The 15,115-nt window shown below is 45.8% G+C and overlaps 1 protein-coding gene across 2 annotated transcripts in view; it reads right to left on the minus strand.

Annotated features, from left to right (window-relative positions):
* Nucleotides 1-15,115, minus strand: part of DOCK1 (dedicator of cytokinesis 1) — a 1,163,810-nt gene that overhangs the window by 310,834 nt on the left and 837,861 nt on the right. For both annotated transcript variants that reach the window (XM_085606236.1, XM_085606235.1), the window contains exon 33: nucleotides 10,151-10,299. In XM_085606236.1, coding sequence (XP_085462362.1) covers nucleotides 10,151-10,299 — 149 coding nt within the window. The remainder of the gene's footprint in view (nucleotides 1-10,150; nucleotides 10,300-15,115) is intronic.

The following is a 15,115-nucleotide window of genomic DNA, read 5'->3' on the forward strand; positions in this document are numbered from 1 at the left end:
TATTAAATCGTTTAATTGGGGGGGGGGGGGGGGGGAGAGACCTGGCCACGGCGGCAGGGGTAGAGATAGTGACATCATAGACCCTTTGACCTAAATAATGTCACAACAAGTGACCACATATTACCTGTGACCCTGAAACTTCCCAGGAAGTGGTAACATGCTTAACCCTCATGGCATTTCAATAAATACCATCAATGAAGTTCCATAATAACTGCATTATTAATCTAACAACAGAACACAGACATGTCTATTTTACATATCATCTATATTAAGGTGCAGATATGCCATGTCAAGGAAACATTTACCTGATTTGTAGTAAGAAAGCAAATTGAGTTAGTCTGGCATATTCTAGAGGAACAGGGTGTGGTGGGGGTTCACCAGTTTAAGAAAAGTTTGAAAATAGGGACCCCAATAGTGCATTTCATAGGACATTTTCACATAAATGTGCTAAAAAGACACAGGCTCTGAAAAGGTGCTCATTAAATATTCCAGTCCTTGTATGGTGTGCGAAGCTAATGAAACCTGACAGTCTATGAGTTTTCCCCATTTAAATGTTTTTTATCTACAGGTGCTCCCATATGTCAAAACCTAACTCCATTACTAGGGCCAGATTTTTTGTCATGAGTGTCCCTTTTGCTCAAACAGCACATACAAAATGCCAGTGTCGGAATGTTGCCCCTACTGCAGTCCACATACAATAGAGTGACCTTTCTGTCAAATGTTATTTCTAGTATGTCAGGGGCAGCATTCTGTTATGGATGCTTCAATGACATAATCCACGTTTGTCCTTCCTTATGCCAAGAATTCCCTCCAGTGTACCAGCGCTAGCATTTTGCCACTAGTACCATCTATGCCACGAATTTCCTCCTGGATGTCAATGCCAGTATTTTTCCCACCGGTGCCTCATGCCAAAATATACCTCCAGTATGCCACTGCCAGCATTTTGCAGTAGTTATTCTATTTGCATGTATTGCCCTCAGTGTACCAGTGACTGGATGCTGCCATGGGTGCCTCTATAAACCAAGACGCATGCCAGGCCTAACAGCCGACTTGCAAGCACAACAACACATTTTCACCCATGCTCGCTTACACGCTCTCAATCACACCACTGGCGTAACGAAAATTGAGGGGGCCTCCCTGCACGGTACGAAGAGGGGCCCCCTCCAGGCTCAATCAGGAGCTCTCTGGCAAGAGTGCAGTGCCGAGGGGGCCCCCTGGAGCTTGCCCCCACACTGCGGGGCCTGTGTTACGCCCCTGAATCACACTCACCCCTGCTCACTCATTCACACTCAATGTCTTTCACTCACTCTTACCCCGATTCACTCATTCACGCTCTCTCACTCCTTCATTCTCGCATACAATTTCTCACACTCCAACTTTGACAGACACACACGATCCCATATACAAACATGCCTGCTCACACATACATACGATTTCACCCAAACGTATTCGCAGCATATACATTTAAAAATCATTTATTTCACTCACCTAAAATGCCAGGAAAGGTCCTGTTCCAGATGCTTCCGCTCCATTTTTATTACACTAATAGGGAGTAATAGACTATTATTCACTATTAATGTAATACAAAATGAGCAAAATACAAAGAGTTTGGAGCCTGACACTGATGATGCGAGCCCCCTTAGCGCTCTTGGCCTTGTTCTTGCCCCCTCTGAGGCCTGGGGTCGCAAAGGCAGCGCCAGGAGGTCAAAAGGGGCAAGCCAGGGGTTGCAGCTGTGACCCTAAATTACGTCCATGGACCTGGCATTGTAGGAAGAGGGAACCGCGGCACTGCTTCAATACAAGTAAAGGCTCATGGAAATGTAAGGAAGCAAAGAGAAAGGGGTTCTCCAAAATAGCAGCCAATCAAGCTTTCCAGCGTTCCATTGGGGAATAGAGTCGAATATGAAAGAACTTTGAATAATTTTAGAATATTGTAGCTCTTGCTTTTTTGATGAAATACAAAACAGCTTGCTCTGTTTGAACGCAACCCTTAGGGAAAATTCCAACGCCCCCCCCCTCCCCCCCCCACCCCCCCAACACCCCTGTTCAGGACATATCGAGCATCAGGAAAGGCGGTGGTTAACCAGCACAATCAAGAACAGGCAGGGCTCTCAAATGCCTACAGCAGATGCACTGGGAGTTGCGACAGCCCCCTCTACCTTGGTAATGCTGTGTGGTGGCAGGGCGTTGTAAGGGGCCGGCCTAATAACCCACACGAAATCGCCTTTCCGACTACATTTCCTCATCCATACATCACCAACAGCGCACACAGCAGAACTAGTACTAAGTTCTCTCAGTGCTCGACGAGTCCAGGCCTAAACAGAAGTATCGTTTAGCTGCTAGACAGAAATATTCTACTGACTAGGCCTTTGGAAGAAAAAAAAGGAAAATTAAAATAAAACACATATTGTTTGTTCGTCCAAAAACCAAATGAGGAAAGAGAAGGAACTCACAGTGCTTAATTTGTAAAAGAGTAAGTGCCAGGGCTCTCATCAGGAGGCCACTGCACCTTGCACAACATATTGCCCCTGCCAGCTGCCAATGACAGTACAAACACCGCTACTAGCCACCAGACTCTTACAAGTATGAACATTCATACTAATCCAAGCCCCCAAAGCTTGATAAGAAGTGCTTGGGAAGCAGGTATTATTGTAAATGTAAACTGAATTAATAAACGGCTGTTGTGCTCACACCTAAATTAGCCAGACAGCGCCACCATGTGGCAGACTGTCATAAGCCCTGGTAATAACAATTAGGTGCTGCTTCAGAGCACCGGAAACCACCGGCTCAAATTAAGCACTGAAGGAACAACCAAATACCGAAAATCCCGTAACACAGGACCTTGCAGCATCTGGTGCGAGGTGGGGAGGAGGCTGGGGGGGGGGGGGGTCAACTGTTCGGGGAACCCCCTTACGAATCAGGGGCTCCTCCTCATGATCTGCTTGGGGGGGGATCATTTGGCGTTGCTCAAGTGGATACAGTACGGAGGGAAGGAAAGCTTATGTGCTGTCAAACAGAAGTGTCTGGCGTCTCTGGATTGTGGAAGGGATACAATGCACAAGATATGCCTTTACTGCGTCAGTGGATTAACACATCTGCACCCAGTAACCAATACACCAACAGAAAATAGTGGCATAGAAATTTGTAGATTGGAAGACCGACCCCGGAGAACGGCTTAAATTATTGTGGGACGTGAGCACTATAACTTAGCACTAATATTAAGATGGCACTAATTGCGTGTTAACAGCTACAACCATAAAAGGGGAAGAGAAAGTGGATCCATTAAATGATTATTGATGAAAAATGACCGGAGCTGAACCACTGACCTACTAGCTAATTGAAGGTAGAGGTGTCAAATGCTTGGTACAGGTCAGTACATTCCATCCTGGCTAGGGTTGTTAGCAGCGGCGGCTCCTCCCCTATGGTGGAGAGTAGCCCCCCACCAGCAGCTTAAAAATATATAAAAAAATAAAACGATAATAATCCCAGGCTAATTATTGTTTTATTTTGTTTACCAGCTGAGTCTTTGGGGGCGGGGACAGGGGGGGGGACAGGCACTGAGGGGAGTGGTTGCACACACTGCCTTCAGTGTGCATGTGGGTTTGGCCGGCATTCTCAGGACGCCCGAACCGGTATGCGCACTGAAGCGGCGTCCAACCCGAGCTGCATTGCTGGGTTGGAGCCAGAAGCCACAGGCTTCCCAGTCTCACTGAGGGCGCTCGGGTCAATCCTGCTGCTGCTCTGATGCTGCCAGCACGATGAGAGCAGCGTCAGGATTGGCCGCAGGGGAGTCTGTGCCTGCAGTGGACTAAAGCTAGAGAGGAGTGACAGACCAGCAATGCGGAAGGTACTTTTTAAAGTTTTTTTGTTTGTCCGTCGGCCCACTCCCCGAGCCATTATAGATCCCGGGGAGCCCACCCCTGGGGCAGAAATGGCAATAGAAAACCTTCAATGCCCCAGGGAACCCATTCTCCTGGGCGGATATGATTTTATGGGGGGGGGGCAACATAGCCTCCTCCAGAGACATTGAAGGCCCCAGAGAGCCCACCCGGGACATACTAATAAAAAAAAGGGGAGGGGCTATGCGGCCCCTGTCCTCAAGCCCACCCCGGGGCCAGTAAACTTTACAAAAGGAAGTGGGGCTGCACTTTTTTTTTTTAATCAGGAGCAAACACAAAGGGAGCTTTGATAATATTTCTGCAGGCTGGGAGCAGTTTTTGATCTGTTTCCCTGCCCCCACTGATGTGGGCAAGGAGGGAAACAGATCAAGAGATTGATCTCACACAGAAGTAGCAGCATAAGTAGCTGCTCCCTGAGGGCGGGAGCAATGCTGGCTCACGGGATGCTGGAATCTGGGGAGGCCAGTGGACACCAGAGCACCCACCTTGAAATAATGCAGGCCCTGGGGGATGGGGTCTCCGAGGCTTAAAACACCTCAGGGAGGGTGGCCATGGGCCCCCCTTTAAAATTCATATGCTCCTGTGGGATGGGGGTCTTCAGGGCCGAATGTGGCTTGGAGAGGAGTCATGTGGCTCCATCCCTTTTAAAGGAAAGGCCATGGCGGATGGGGTTCCCAGGGCCTAATGAGGCAAGGTGAGGAGATCCACGCAGCCCCCATTACCTTACAAAAAAAAGACCATCGGGATGGAGTGCCCAGGGCCAAATGAAACCGGGGGAAGGAGGCCACATGCCTTCCACCACATATTTTATTGGTTGGTATCGTCCAGGGGGATGGAATCCCCAGGTCCTAATAGGCTCTGGAGGGGGTCTGCTTGTCCCTCTCCCCTTTTTCTTGTAATTGGCCCCAGATGGAGTACCTGGGACCCAAAGGCCAACCTTATGCTTTACACAGCAAAGGCCGTGTGCAGATTGGGGTTGGCTGCCTGCTGGGGATTCGGCCAGACCCTGCAGTCAACCCCCACCACAAACGGCTGGGGGTTGGCATTACGTATAGTAATAATATATTACTTTACGATAAAAAAAAAAAAAGATATTCACTGAAAAATAACAAATGTTAGGGTAAAATTATAGTTAGGTGTGATAAAAAGATTTGTTTTGTTTTAAAAAATTTAGAAATTCGCTGGAAAAACGAAGGTTAAAGGGACGTTATAGTTAGGAAAATATGTCAGTGACAACATTAATGTTTCAAACTAAAAGAAACCACAGAAATTCATCAGGTAGTCAGCAGAGTTAACTATAACTTGCGCCCCAGTCATGCACTGCTTACAACCTTACATATTACATCACTCATGACATGTTCTATGACATCATTTGTGACATAACTGATGACATCAGCCAAGAATCTTTTGTTCATATTGCTCTATAAACTGGTACGGCATTAGAGGCCTGGAAGTAAGTCCAAAATAGCTCAGAATATTATGAAGCATAATTAATGCCAACACAGATGCAACTCCCTTGGGTGTAAGCAAGCATGGGTTATGTGCAACATTAACCCTATACCATACACTTCACAGGTAGCCTAGTTCTAATTAACAATCAACCATAGATATAGGGGAACCCCTCATTGACAGTGTTCAAGCTGTATACAATTGTTCAGAGAAAGCCAGGTTCCTCAAGATACTCAAGGTCTGTTCCAAAATGAATGTCCTCCTAAGAGCAGCTTTGATCGGTACCAAAACCCCTCACAGTCACCGCACCTACATTTAGAAATGTAGTTGATATGAGTAGAAAAGCAGGTACTATAAACATTGTTTACTCTATGGAGAGAGTTTACTCTGTACTACACTGTTTGCAGACAGTGAAACTCTCATGGGAAATACATGAGCGTATTAAAAAGTATCTACTAAGAACAGTACACACTCTATGCAACACTTGTCAAAAAAGACCCTATTCACCTAACATAACCAAGGTCTGAAAGCACTAAAAATTATAGTTCCTACAGCCTTCATACTACGGTGAAAACTTTAAAGATAGTCCGTTTTCTAAAGCAAAAGAAGCACACCGGCTTCTACGTTATGTAGATATTCTCATGCTAAGACAAGGCTGGTTACAGTACTTAGTATCTACTATGTAGAATCTTTGCCTTGTTGGAAACTTTGTCAGCAGAACCAAAAAACTTTTGTGAAAAATACTGGACACAAGTCATCAACTGTCACCTCCACGCAGAGTTACTATTCAATAGAAAGATTTATAACGTGTTCCTTAACTCTACACACCTATGATGCATTAGCAGCACATACGTTTTGTAAACACACCCATTAGCTGGACACAGGCAGTACAGAATTAGGTGAAGTAACACGGAAAATACTCACAACTTCGTAAACTATAAAACAAACTATCACATTCATTGGATGATGTCATCAATTAGGTCATTTGAACAGAATATTTTGTAGGACCTGGCCCTGGTGAACACATTCTTAAACAGATGGATTTCAATGGGCACATTCTCTGGCATCCATTAATTGGCCAAGGAATTACGACGATTTCAGTGAATAGCACAGGCATTAGGATAGCTTTCATTCACCGCGAAAATATTAGATCAGGGCAGAATAGAACTCTCATTTACTGACAGACTGACAATAAAATAGGTACATCTTCTGCGTCATTATTTATCACGTGTTTAAATTCTGATGTACCTTCAGACCGGATGCCAACTCCCATAAAGCATAATTTGAACCGCTGTTCCTACTGGATAACAGTTCAGGGGCCAGCCCCCGCGGTGTGGGGGGGGCAAGATTTAGGGGGCCCCCTCAGCACAGCACTTTGGCCGGAGAGCTCCTGATGGAGTCCGGAGGGGCCCCTCCACTTCCCTTGAAAGGGGGGAGCCCTAAAGTTTAGTTATGCCACTGAAACAGATTCATGAAAAACATAAAAGGTGCCAGACACCCAAGAGGCATGATCATTCTTAGGCGCCGATGGGAATATTGACAAACAGGATGCAATCAGTAGCATTTTTTTAGATACTTCTCCAAAACCTTTGCTTATTTTAATTAGAAACAGTGGTCCAAATAGAGTAATTGCATCACATTTATATTACATTGCTCACAGTATCCCAAACGCCCATTAAACTGGGCTCAATCGATTCAGTATACAGCTCTTGGAATATTTGCTGTAGAAATTACTTAGAAAAGTGAGATTACAAGACTGAACTAATTCGTGGACGAACCCCTCACACACGAGGTGGATTTTCAATTTGCACCTTCCCTCTTACCTGCTGTGGAAACAAGTGCAACGTGGCCCTGTGCCCTGGAAGGAGTATTTCCTTTAAAAAGGTCAATTTTGGCACGAAAATGGCTGTTTATTTGTGCCATAATCAGATAATCAACAATTACTCCATTATTTGTGCTCTTAAATTGACTGTACACTTTATGTTTTGATTTTGTTTGAGCATGTTGCCAGAAGTTACACGCTGCTTGCTAATATTTTTGTGGGGAAGTGTATTTTCTTTCTTCTTTATTTAAAAAAACAAAACAAACACAAAAAACATTTAATCGCCAAGAAGTTCAATCAACAGTAAAGGAGTAAAAAAATAATACATATTGGTCTCCGCAGAGTGTACATTCCACTCCCCCGAGAATAAACACAACTTGAGAGCTTTCTCCTCTATGACAACTATACCCAGCCGCGTGAGTGCGAAAAACAACTCATTTCAATAGTTTTAGCACACTGGAGGGCTGGGTGGGCAGCATAAATGTATAGTCGGTTTATTAGCACCATGTCGTGCGACGCTTCTGTTCACGTGTTGTCGCCTTCAAGTTACAACACACTCTGTTGTTGCGCACTGGAAACCGCTATTTCCTTCATGGTTGTTTTCAAGGCTCTCGGAAGTACTGGGTGCCTGTACCTCATTTGACACAACACGACGCCTATTCGGTTTTGTGTGTACCTTGCAGAAGGTCAGATGTGAGGTGGCTCGCAATTGCTAAAGGTGGTGCTGTTGTCATTGAAGTTTGCTGAAAGAGCGAAGTTGGTTTTAGTGTTCACTCTACAAAAGTAGTGAATAGCGATTCATAGCATTCTGGTGTTTATTTAGTGTACACAGCTGATCATCTTCAGTAGGCATTTGGAAATGTATGTATAGCACAGCTCCCAGGTTATGCCACTGACTATCTTACAGCGCTGTGAGAATGGTTGTGATGCCCATTAGGGATGTATGGGTGAAAGAGGGCACAGTAAGAGCACACGCATTGACAGACAGTGAGGATTGTGAATCTCTGGTGTGTGCCATGCAGCACGTTCGATGGCAGTGAGTCTAGGCAGGACGGTGCACTGACCACTAGCTGAAATAATCCACTCTATGCAATATAACATACCACGATCAGACCTGAGGGACCTTAGGCAGAGCTCTGCAGCCCTTTCACTGAACAATGTTGTCAGGCGCCATATTCCATCACTGCCGGGGGGGGGGGGGGGGGGGGTTTCACTGAACAATGGCGTTGGGAGTCATATTACCTCAGTGCCCCGGGGGCACAACAGATTTCACTGAACAATGGTGTTGGGCGCCATATTACATCAGTGCCCCAGGGGCGCAACAGATTTCACTGAACAATGGTAATGGGCGTCATATTACATGAGTACCATGGGGCGCAACAGATTTCACTCAACAATGGTGTCAGGCGTCATATTACATTAGATGCCCTGGGGCGCAAGAAATCTTTGCACCCATTTCATGTGCCCCGCAGTAAAGCCTTAAGCGCCATGTTTGGTTATTATGGGCCACAGTTACAATTTGTTTGGTAAGAGCCAATAATTACAGTAGTGCTGAAAGTCTGCAACTGTCAAAGATTTCCATACCTACTTGCAGGCATAAATATTTTCACACTTGTGAATACAACACACCAATGGATCTGGGCTCCTTACATTTGCTTTTCTGGCTTTATTTATGGGGCAACACAGGTTACCCAGTGGAGAATCTCCTTATCGAAAGCTCCACCAATTATTGGGATCTTCCTTCCATTTTCAAACCATAAAAAAAGATGTACTCCTTTCTTTAGCAGAGGTACTTCAGCAACCACTTTTAACTTACTAAACTAGGTGTGTAGGATCTATGGACATCATTAAACTTGAAAATTAGTGCATGTTCACCTCCCTTTTGCAGGTGTCCTTGCCCAGTTTCCTTGCCTGACTTTCTGATCCAGTTCAGGTTTTTCTTTACATTTTGAGACTTGTAATGCTTTTTTTTTTTATATAAAGGGATAAGTAATACTACAAGCTCTAGAAAGCAAATAAAAAAAACTGGATTGGAGCAACTAGTCATGCATGGATCAGGACACCTGGGAAGGGATGCATTCACAATCCTCTCCTTGGATATCATCTATCTACATTTAAGATTATACCATGCTAGTGTCATTTTGTGAGCTTGTAAATCTGTTAGAGATAGCCATATCTCACTCTTTCTTTTGTACCAGGAAGGGAAATTGCCCAACGTAAATGATCCTATTTAAGGAGGGCTGCACTGAGCATTCTGCCACGCTGGCATTTTTCCAGTAGGCTGCAAGCTTGGCCTCCTCTCAGTGGCTCTTCTTCTGATGGCCCTGTTGTACTCGTTGGCTCCTCCAGTTAGTTTGGGCTGATTTGAATTGTTTTTCGCCAGGGCTGATTTTGGCATAGAGTCTCCCCCTGTATTAATGCCTCGAAAGTACTCTTGCGTAGGCAAGGATATTTGCTAAAAATTAACCCATAATGAATTTCTAATAATTTTCTGGCTCAGTATCGACTGTCCTTTACACAAATGCAATTAGATGAACACATTATTTAAACAAGCATAGGCAAAGCCAATAGATCTGGCTTTGGCTGCTGGTCTTTTGGCTTTACCAGTGCCTGTTTTATTTGATTTATGTACTAAGGCACACAGTATATGACAACAAACATTAACCGAAATCAAAAATTTATTTTTTATGCTAAAGCACACATTGTAGTCATTGGCAGTCACAGGTACTACTTATTGTGGGGATGTGCACACTGTGTAATGGTGGAATGTGCCACTCACAGGGAAGTCAGCTAACCGTATGCTCCATGATGAGTGCTGTGGTGGGTGGAAGCAAAACGTGAATGACAGTACAGCAGACCAATCGATGAAGAGGGCTTACTGAAAAACCATAATTATAGACATTTTCATTTGTTATTAAAAACAAAAGATCTTGGCTGACGCCAGACTTAAAAATATATTTGATCGCTGGTCTCTGCTTACCATCTGGAAGCTCCTCGTAGAGTGGAACTCGCACTGCATCATATCGAAAAATATCGGAATGGTGGCTTTTCGGAGCTCAGTTTCGGGAATTAAAGTCATTTCCAACATTGGGCCCACCATCTCAGGGATGAACTTGATCTTGTGTTGACCTTAAACCAAACAAATTAGGGATCAGGAATCTATACCGCATCGTGTAATACAATGGAAGTAATTGAAAATCAGAAGGATGAAAGCAGGCGGACACTGTGCTGGTTCTTCTCTCTCATTGTTTATGCGCTGCTCATTAATGCATGTGATGCCCTTGTTTAAGCCAATAACCTTCAGAAAGAGAGGCAGACTATTATATTCCTAACCAGACCGTAAGTACAATTACCAGACAGCTATTCAACAGGGAGCGAGGCAGGCGCTCGCCGGGCTTTCAAAAACCAAACACGTTTACATGAATACACATTACACATCAAGCGGATAAGGGCTTCTGTCTTTCGGGGTAAGTTCCTAAGCATCTTAAGTATGCTAGAATGTAGTCCCTTTGCCGCTGTCACTAACTGTCTTCTGTGAAATTACATTTAATTTTTTATTCGCAGCGACGACTACTCTGCCTGCAATTACCTTCTTACATTGCTAAAAAGATCTTCCTCTTTGTGGTCATCGCCGTCACATAAGGATCCAATTCCATAAATTATATAATAGAACAGTCTGTGGGCCAACTGTACTATTGTTCTGATTGCAAACAACGGTGGCAATTTGTGACCACAAACTTATTTTGTGAACTGACACTAGGTGGGAGTGAGTGTGTGTGTGGGGGGGGGGGGGGGGGGTGCACCCCGGGCAGAACTCTTTTTGGTGGTGGCGGTGGTGAGGAAGTCATGTCTGTCGACTTCCAACCCACCCCCACCCCGAAAAAGAAGTCATCCGTCGGCCGCCTCCCCCCTGCCCGGGGCCAGTCGTCCATCGCCCCACCACCCCCGTAAGTAAGAGGCTGCCCTGGGTGGCAGTAAGTCTAGCTACACCACTGTTAGTTCATTTGGCCAAAAAAAAAATCGAAGTGAGTCGCAATGCAAAATAATTAATATTCATTAAGTAAGCCACAAATTGTGATTCCCTCTGATTAGCAAAAAGTCACAAGGATGGTGGCCTACAAGAGTCACCAGAGAAACATGCCTTCGATTGATTTTAAATAAATAAAACTTTTCCCTCACCTCATTCATGTGCCGGATCATACCCAAATAAACGCTACAGCAGGCAACCGAGCCGATCCAGTATCTGAGAATATGGTTCAGCAGGGATGTCAACGAGTTGTGGAGGGCGAACTATGGATGATGGATAGTTATGACCTGGTTTGAAGACTGTATACCGGCCTGGTCTAGGTTACCCTTATCCTTGGCGTTGAGTACTGCCATCGCAAAAATGATTGTCCTACCCAAGTTCCTTTATTTATTCATCAATCTTGTGATCCCGCTCGCAGAACAATTCTTGAAGCGAGTCTGCTCTAACCCGGTATCCCTGGCCTGGGCGGATAGACCGCAAGAGTGGGAAACTTTAACAGTACCATTCCAGCAACATGGCCTTAACGCTCCTGACATGCATCTATATGCCTAATGCACATAGGCTCATTTCATTCACCACAGGCTACACCCCACATTATTTCAGCCGCACACTGTAGTGTTGATTGATCAGGTAGCCCCCTGCCCTCTGGCTATCACGCCCTACCAGACTCTGTTCTCACGTGCTAGGATTGAGATGGGCATGGAATGGCCAAAGGGGACGAGCTTGACTACTCTGTCTCTAGGCACCCACTAAGCCACTCGGTCGAAATCCCCTGCTCCCCGTGGTGATGGATGAGGGGTCCTATTGGCAGGCTCGCCAACTGGGGCTTCTCACGTTCGGTGACTTTTATCTAAATGAGCAGTTCCTCCCTCAACTCGATGCAGCGGACCATCCCTGCCTACCACATTTGACACTCTCCTAAATCACCAATTCTGCATCGCATGCCGGGCTTTGCATTGCAAGTTCCCAGTGCCCTCACACACTACACTCTTTTTTTCACCAATTCCTCACCCAGCAAATGTATTACCCATTTATATGCTACAATGCAGTAGAAGGCGCTTATGTGCTCCCCTGGGGCACAGACTGCCTGGGAAACAGACACACACACACCCTATCTATGAGGTGGAATGGGTCTACTGTTGCAGCCAGTCCACAGCACGGCATCCAAATTACAGGCTTACACTCATCAATTTTTTTATTTCTGTATAGACTATACCGCACACCTGCTCAACTACATAGGATGGGACCTGTGGAAGATGGACGTTGCCTGTGTTGGCTGCTCCAAAGGCTACATTCCTCCATCTCACTTGGGACTGCTCTTACATGGCAAATTATTGGACTAGTGTGCATAGAGAGATGGGCCAGATCCCTGGTCATCTCATGCTGCAGACACCGGTGATGGTCCTACTGGTGGTCCTACTAGTATACGTAAAGGATATTCCTCCTGAAGTTCGCTGACTTACTGCTATGCTACTACTTCTGGCTAAATGAAGAGTGGCCATTCACTGGGGCGGTGCCCACAACCGGAGATTGGCTGTGGGAAGCCGTATATTGCCAGGGACAACTTTTAAATTACTGGGAACGTATGCTGGTGCACTCCTGCCCCAAGGATATATAGGGGCCTCTGGTTCCCTATCTGGGAGAGAGGGAAGTGGTTGTGATTCGAGATGCAGAGGAGGATTTCAGCACTACTCCCAGCTCACAAGTGACCCCCCACTAAGGTCTCACTCAGGACTTAGATTGGCCCGCTTATCTTGGCCTCTGCACGTGACCTGCGCCGACTGCCTGATATGAGAGAGGAGGAGTAGATGTATTTTTTGATCATTAATTGTGCTCCCCCTTTCTTTCTACTGTATCTTGCTGTGATTTGGCAAGTGAGGCATGATTTTTGAACTTCACTTCCTTCCACCCATAATTCTGTTCCTGGTTTGCATTTATTCTTCTTCTGAAAAAGCCAATAAGAACATTTCAAATTAAAATAAAGAAAAGTTTCTTTTTAAAGCAGCCAGAGTTCCTTAAAGAAACAGGGCTTCTTTAAAAATATAAAAAGTGTATTTCATTTTTCTTTTAAATTGTTTTTATTAATTTTTATATGAGAACAAACAAACACAAATATGCAGTACATCACAGAAGGGCGATCCGCCCGATCTGCCAGACATCAAGCTATTATGATTCAGCGTGTTGAGATAGGCATGTATAACATCATACAAAGAGTGCACGACACACAATAGATCCATGCACAGAAGGCTCCACCCTGCGACACCTGTACGATCATAGTTTGCAGCAGTGTATCACACAGTCAGTTGCTCGGTGACAGCACATCTCTTGCACAATACAGTTACATCACCGATCTTCAGTAACTACAGAGCGCAGCTATTCCGCCACTGGTCCCCAAATATCTCGAGGACGGGACCTAGTCGGCATGAGTTCCCAAAAACACTCCAGCTGTTCCTTGCAAAATGTCACATCCCGGACCCATTCTTTCACAGTTGGGGGGCGGGGGGGAGGGGGGAGACAGCTCCCCAATGCAAGGCCACCTGCCTTTTGGCTAATAATAACAACATTGCTGGCAGCTGCCTAAACTTTGGAGGCACACTTATAAGAACACCTAGCTGTGCCACCAGTGGGGTACAAGGGAGCACCTGCCCAGTTATAATCTGTTTATGATGCAAAACTGCCAGCCAATAGTTTGCTATGGTCCTACACTGCCAGGCCAGATGGAGAAAGGTGGCCTGAGAAGTGCCGCACCGCCAGCAGTTGGAATCCGAGTGCAAACCCATTCTGTGTAGTTGTGTGGGGGTGCGGTATAACCTGTGAAGATATTTAAAATGGATGAGCCGGAGGTGGTAGTTAGGGGATAATCGCTCCAGCTGCCTGTAACTGAAGCTCCACTGCTCATCCGTGATGTCCTCCCCAAGATCCTCCTCCCAGGCCCTGCGAGACAACCACTGGGGATTCCCGTTGCGTAATGTTGTGGATCCGGGAGGTGAGCTTATGGCCTGACTCCTGGTACAAAGTGTTTTCAAGTGCTGGCAGTGTGGGAGGCGGTTCAGGGAAGGTAAAAAATTTGTTTTTGCAAGCAGCGCAAACCTGATAGTAAAACAGCATGTCTAGTGCTGTGGGCAGGGTGGGAACACATTTGCTGTAGCGTTAGAAAACTGTCATTTGGGTACAGATCGCTGACTACATGAAGATTGTGAGCTTGCGCACGTTTCTTTGCAGGAGTAACAGTGGGTTATGTAGTAGCGGCATAGATGGCGTGTATAATATTTCCCTGTGTGCCCTCTTACAAAGACCCCTCCACGCCCACTGCATAGTTTCAACCGTGTCCACTTCATCTCGCGGACGTTTGTGTGTGTGGTAGGGTGCTGTGCTCAAGGGAAGGGGCGCCACTCTATCGATCTCAATCGCCACATGCGGCTGAAAAGGTGTAGGATGAGCCCAAAAATGTAAAAACTATGCCTGGGCGCTGTAGGCATACAGTGCGAAATCCGGGGCTGCCATCCCGCCCTATGCCTGAGGCAGTGTTAAGACCTCCCAAGATATTCTGGGTTGTTTTCCCAACCATACTAGGTCTATCATAAGTGAACGTAAGTGTTGCAAGAAGTGCAGTGTGAGGAGGATAGGAATATTGGTGAATAAGTACAATAGTTTGGGTAGAACAATCATTTTGGCCACTGCTATCCGGCCCGCTAGCGAGAGAGGAAGGGATTTCCATCTCCGCACCCTGTCACCTATCCAGTCGACGACTCTGCCATAATTCGCCGACCATATTTCCAGCATATTGCTGCTAACACAGATCCCCAAATAACGTGTCGGGCCAGTGGCCCAAGCTATCAGATAGTCGGTGTCAAATTTCCGAGTGCCTGACGTGAGCGGTATAATAACGGATTTACTCCAGTTAACCACTACGCTGGA

This window comes from Triturus cristatus, chromosome 1_2 (genome assembly GCF_964204655.1).
Source record: "Triturus cristatus chromosome 1_2, aTriCri1.1, whole genome shotgun sequence".
NCBI lineage: Eukaryota > Metazoa > Chordata > Amphibia > Caudata > Salamandridae > Triturus > Triturus cristatus.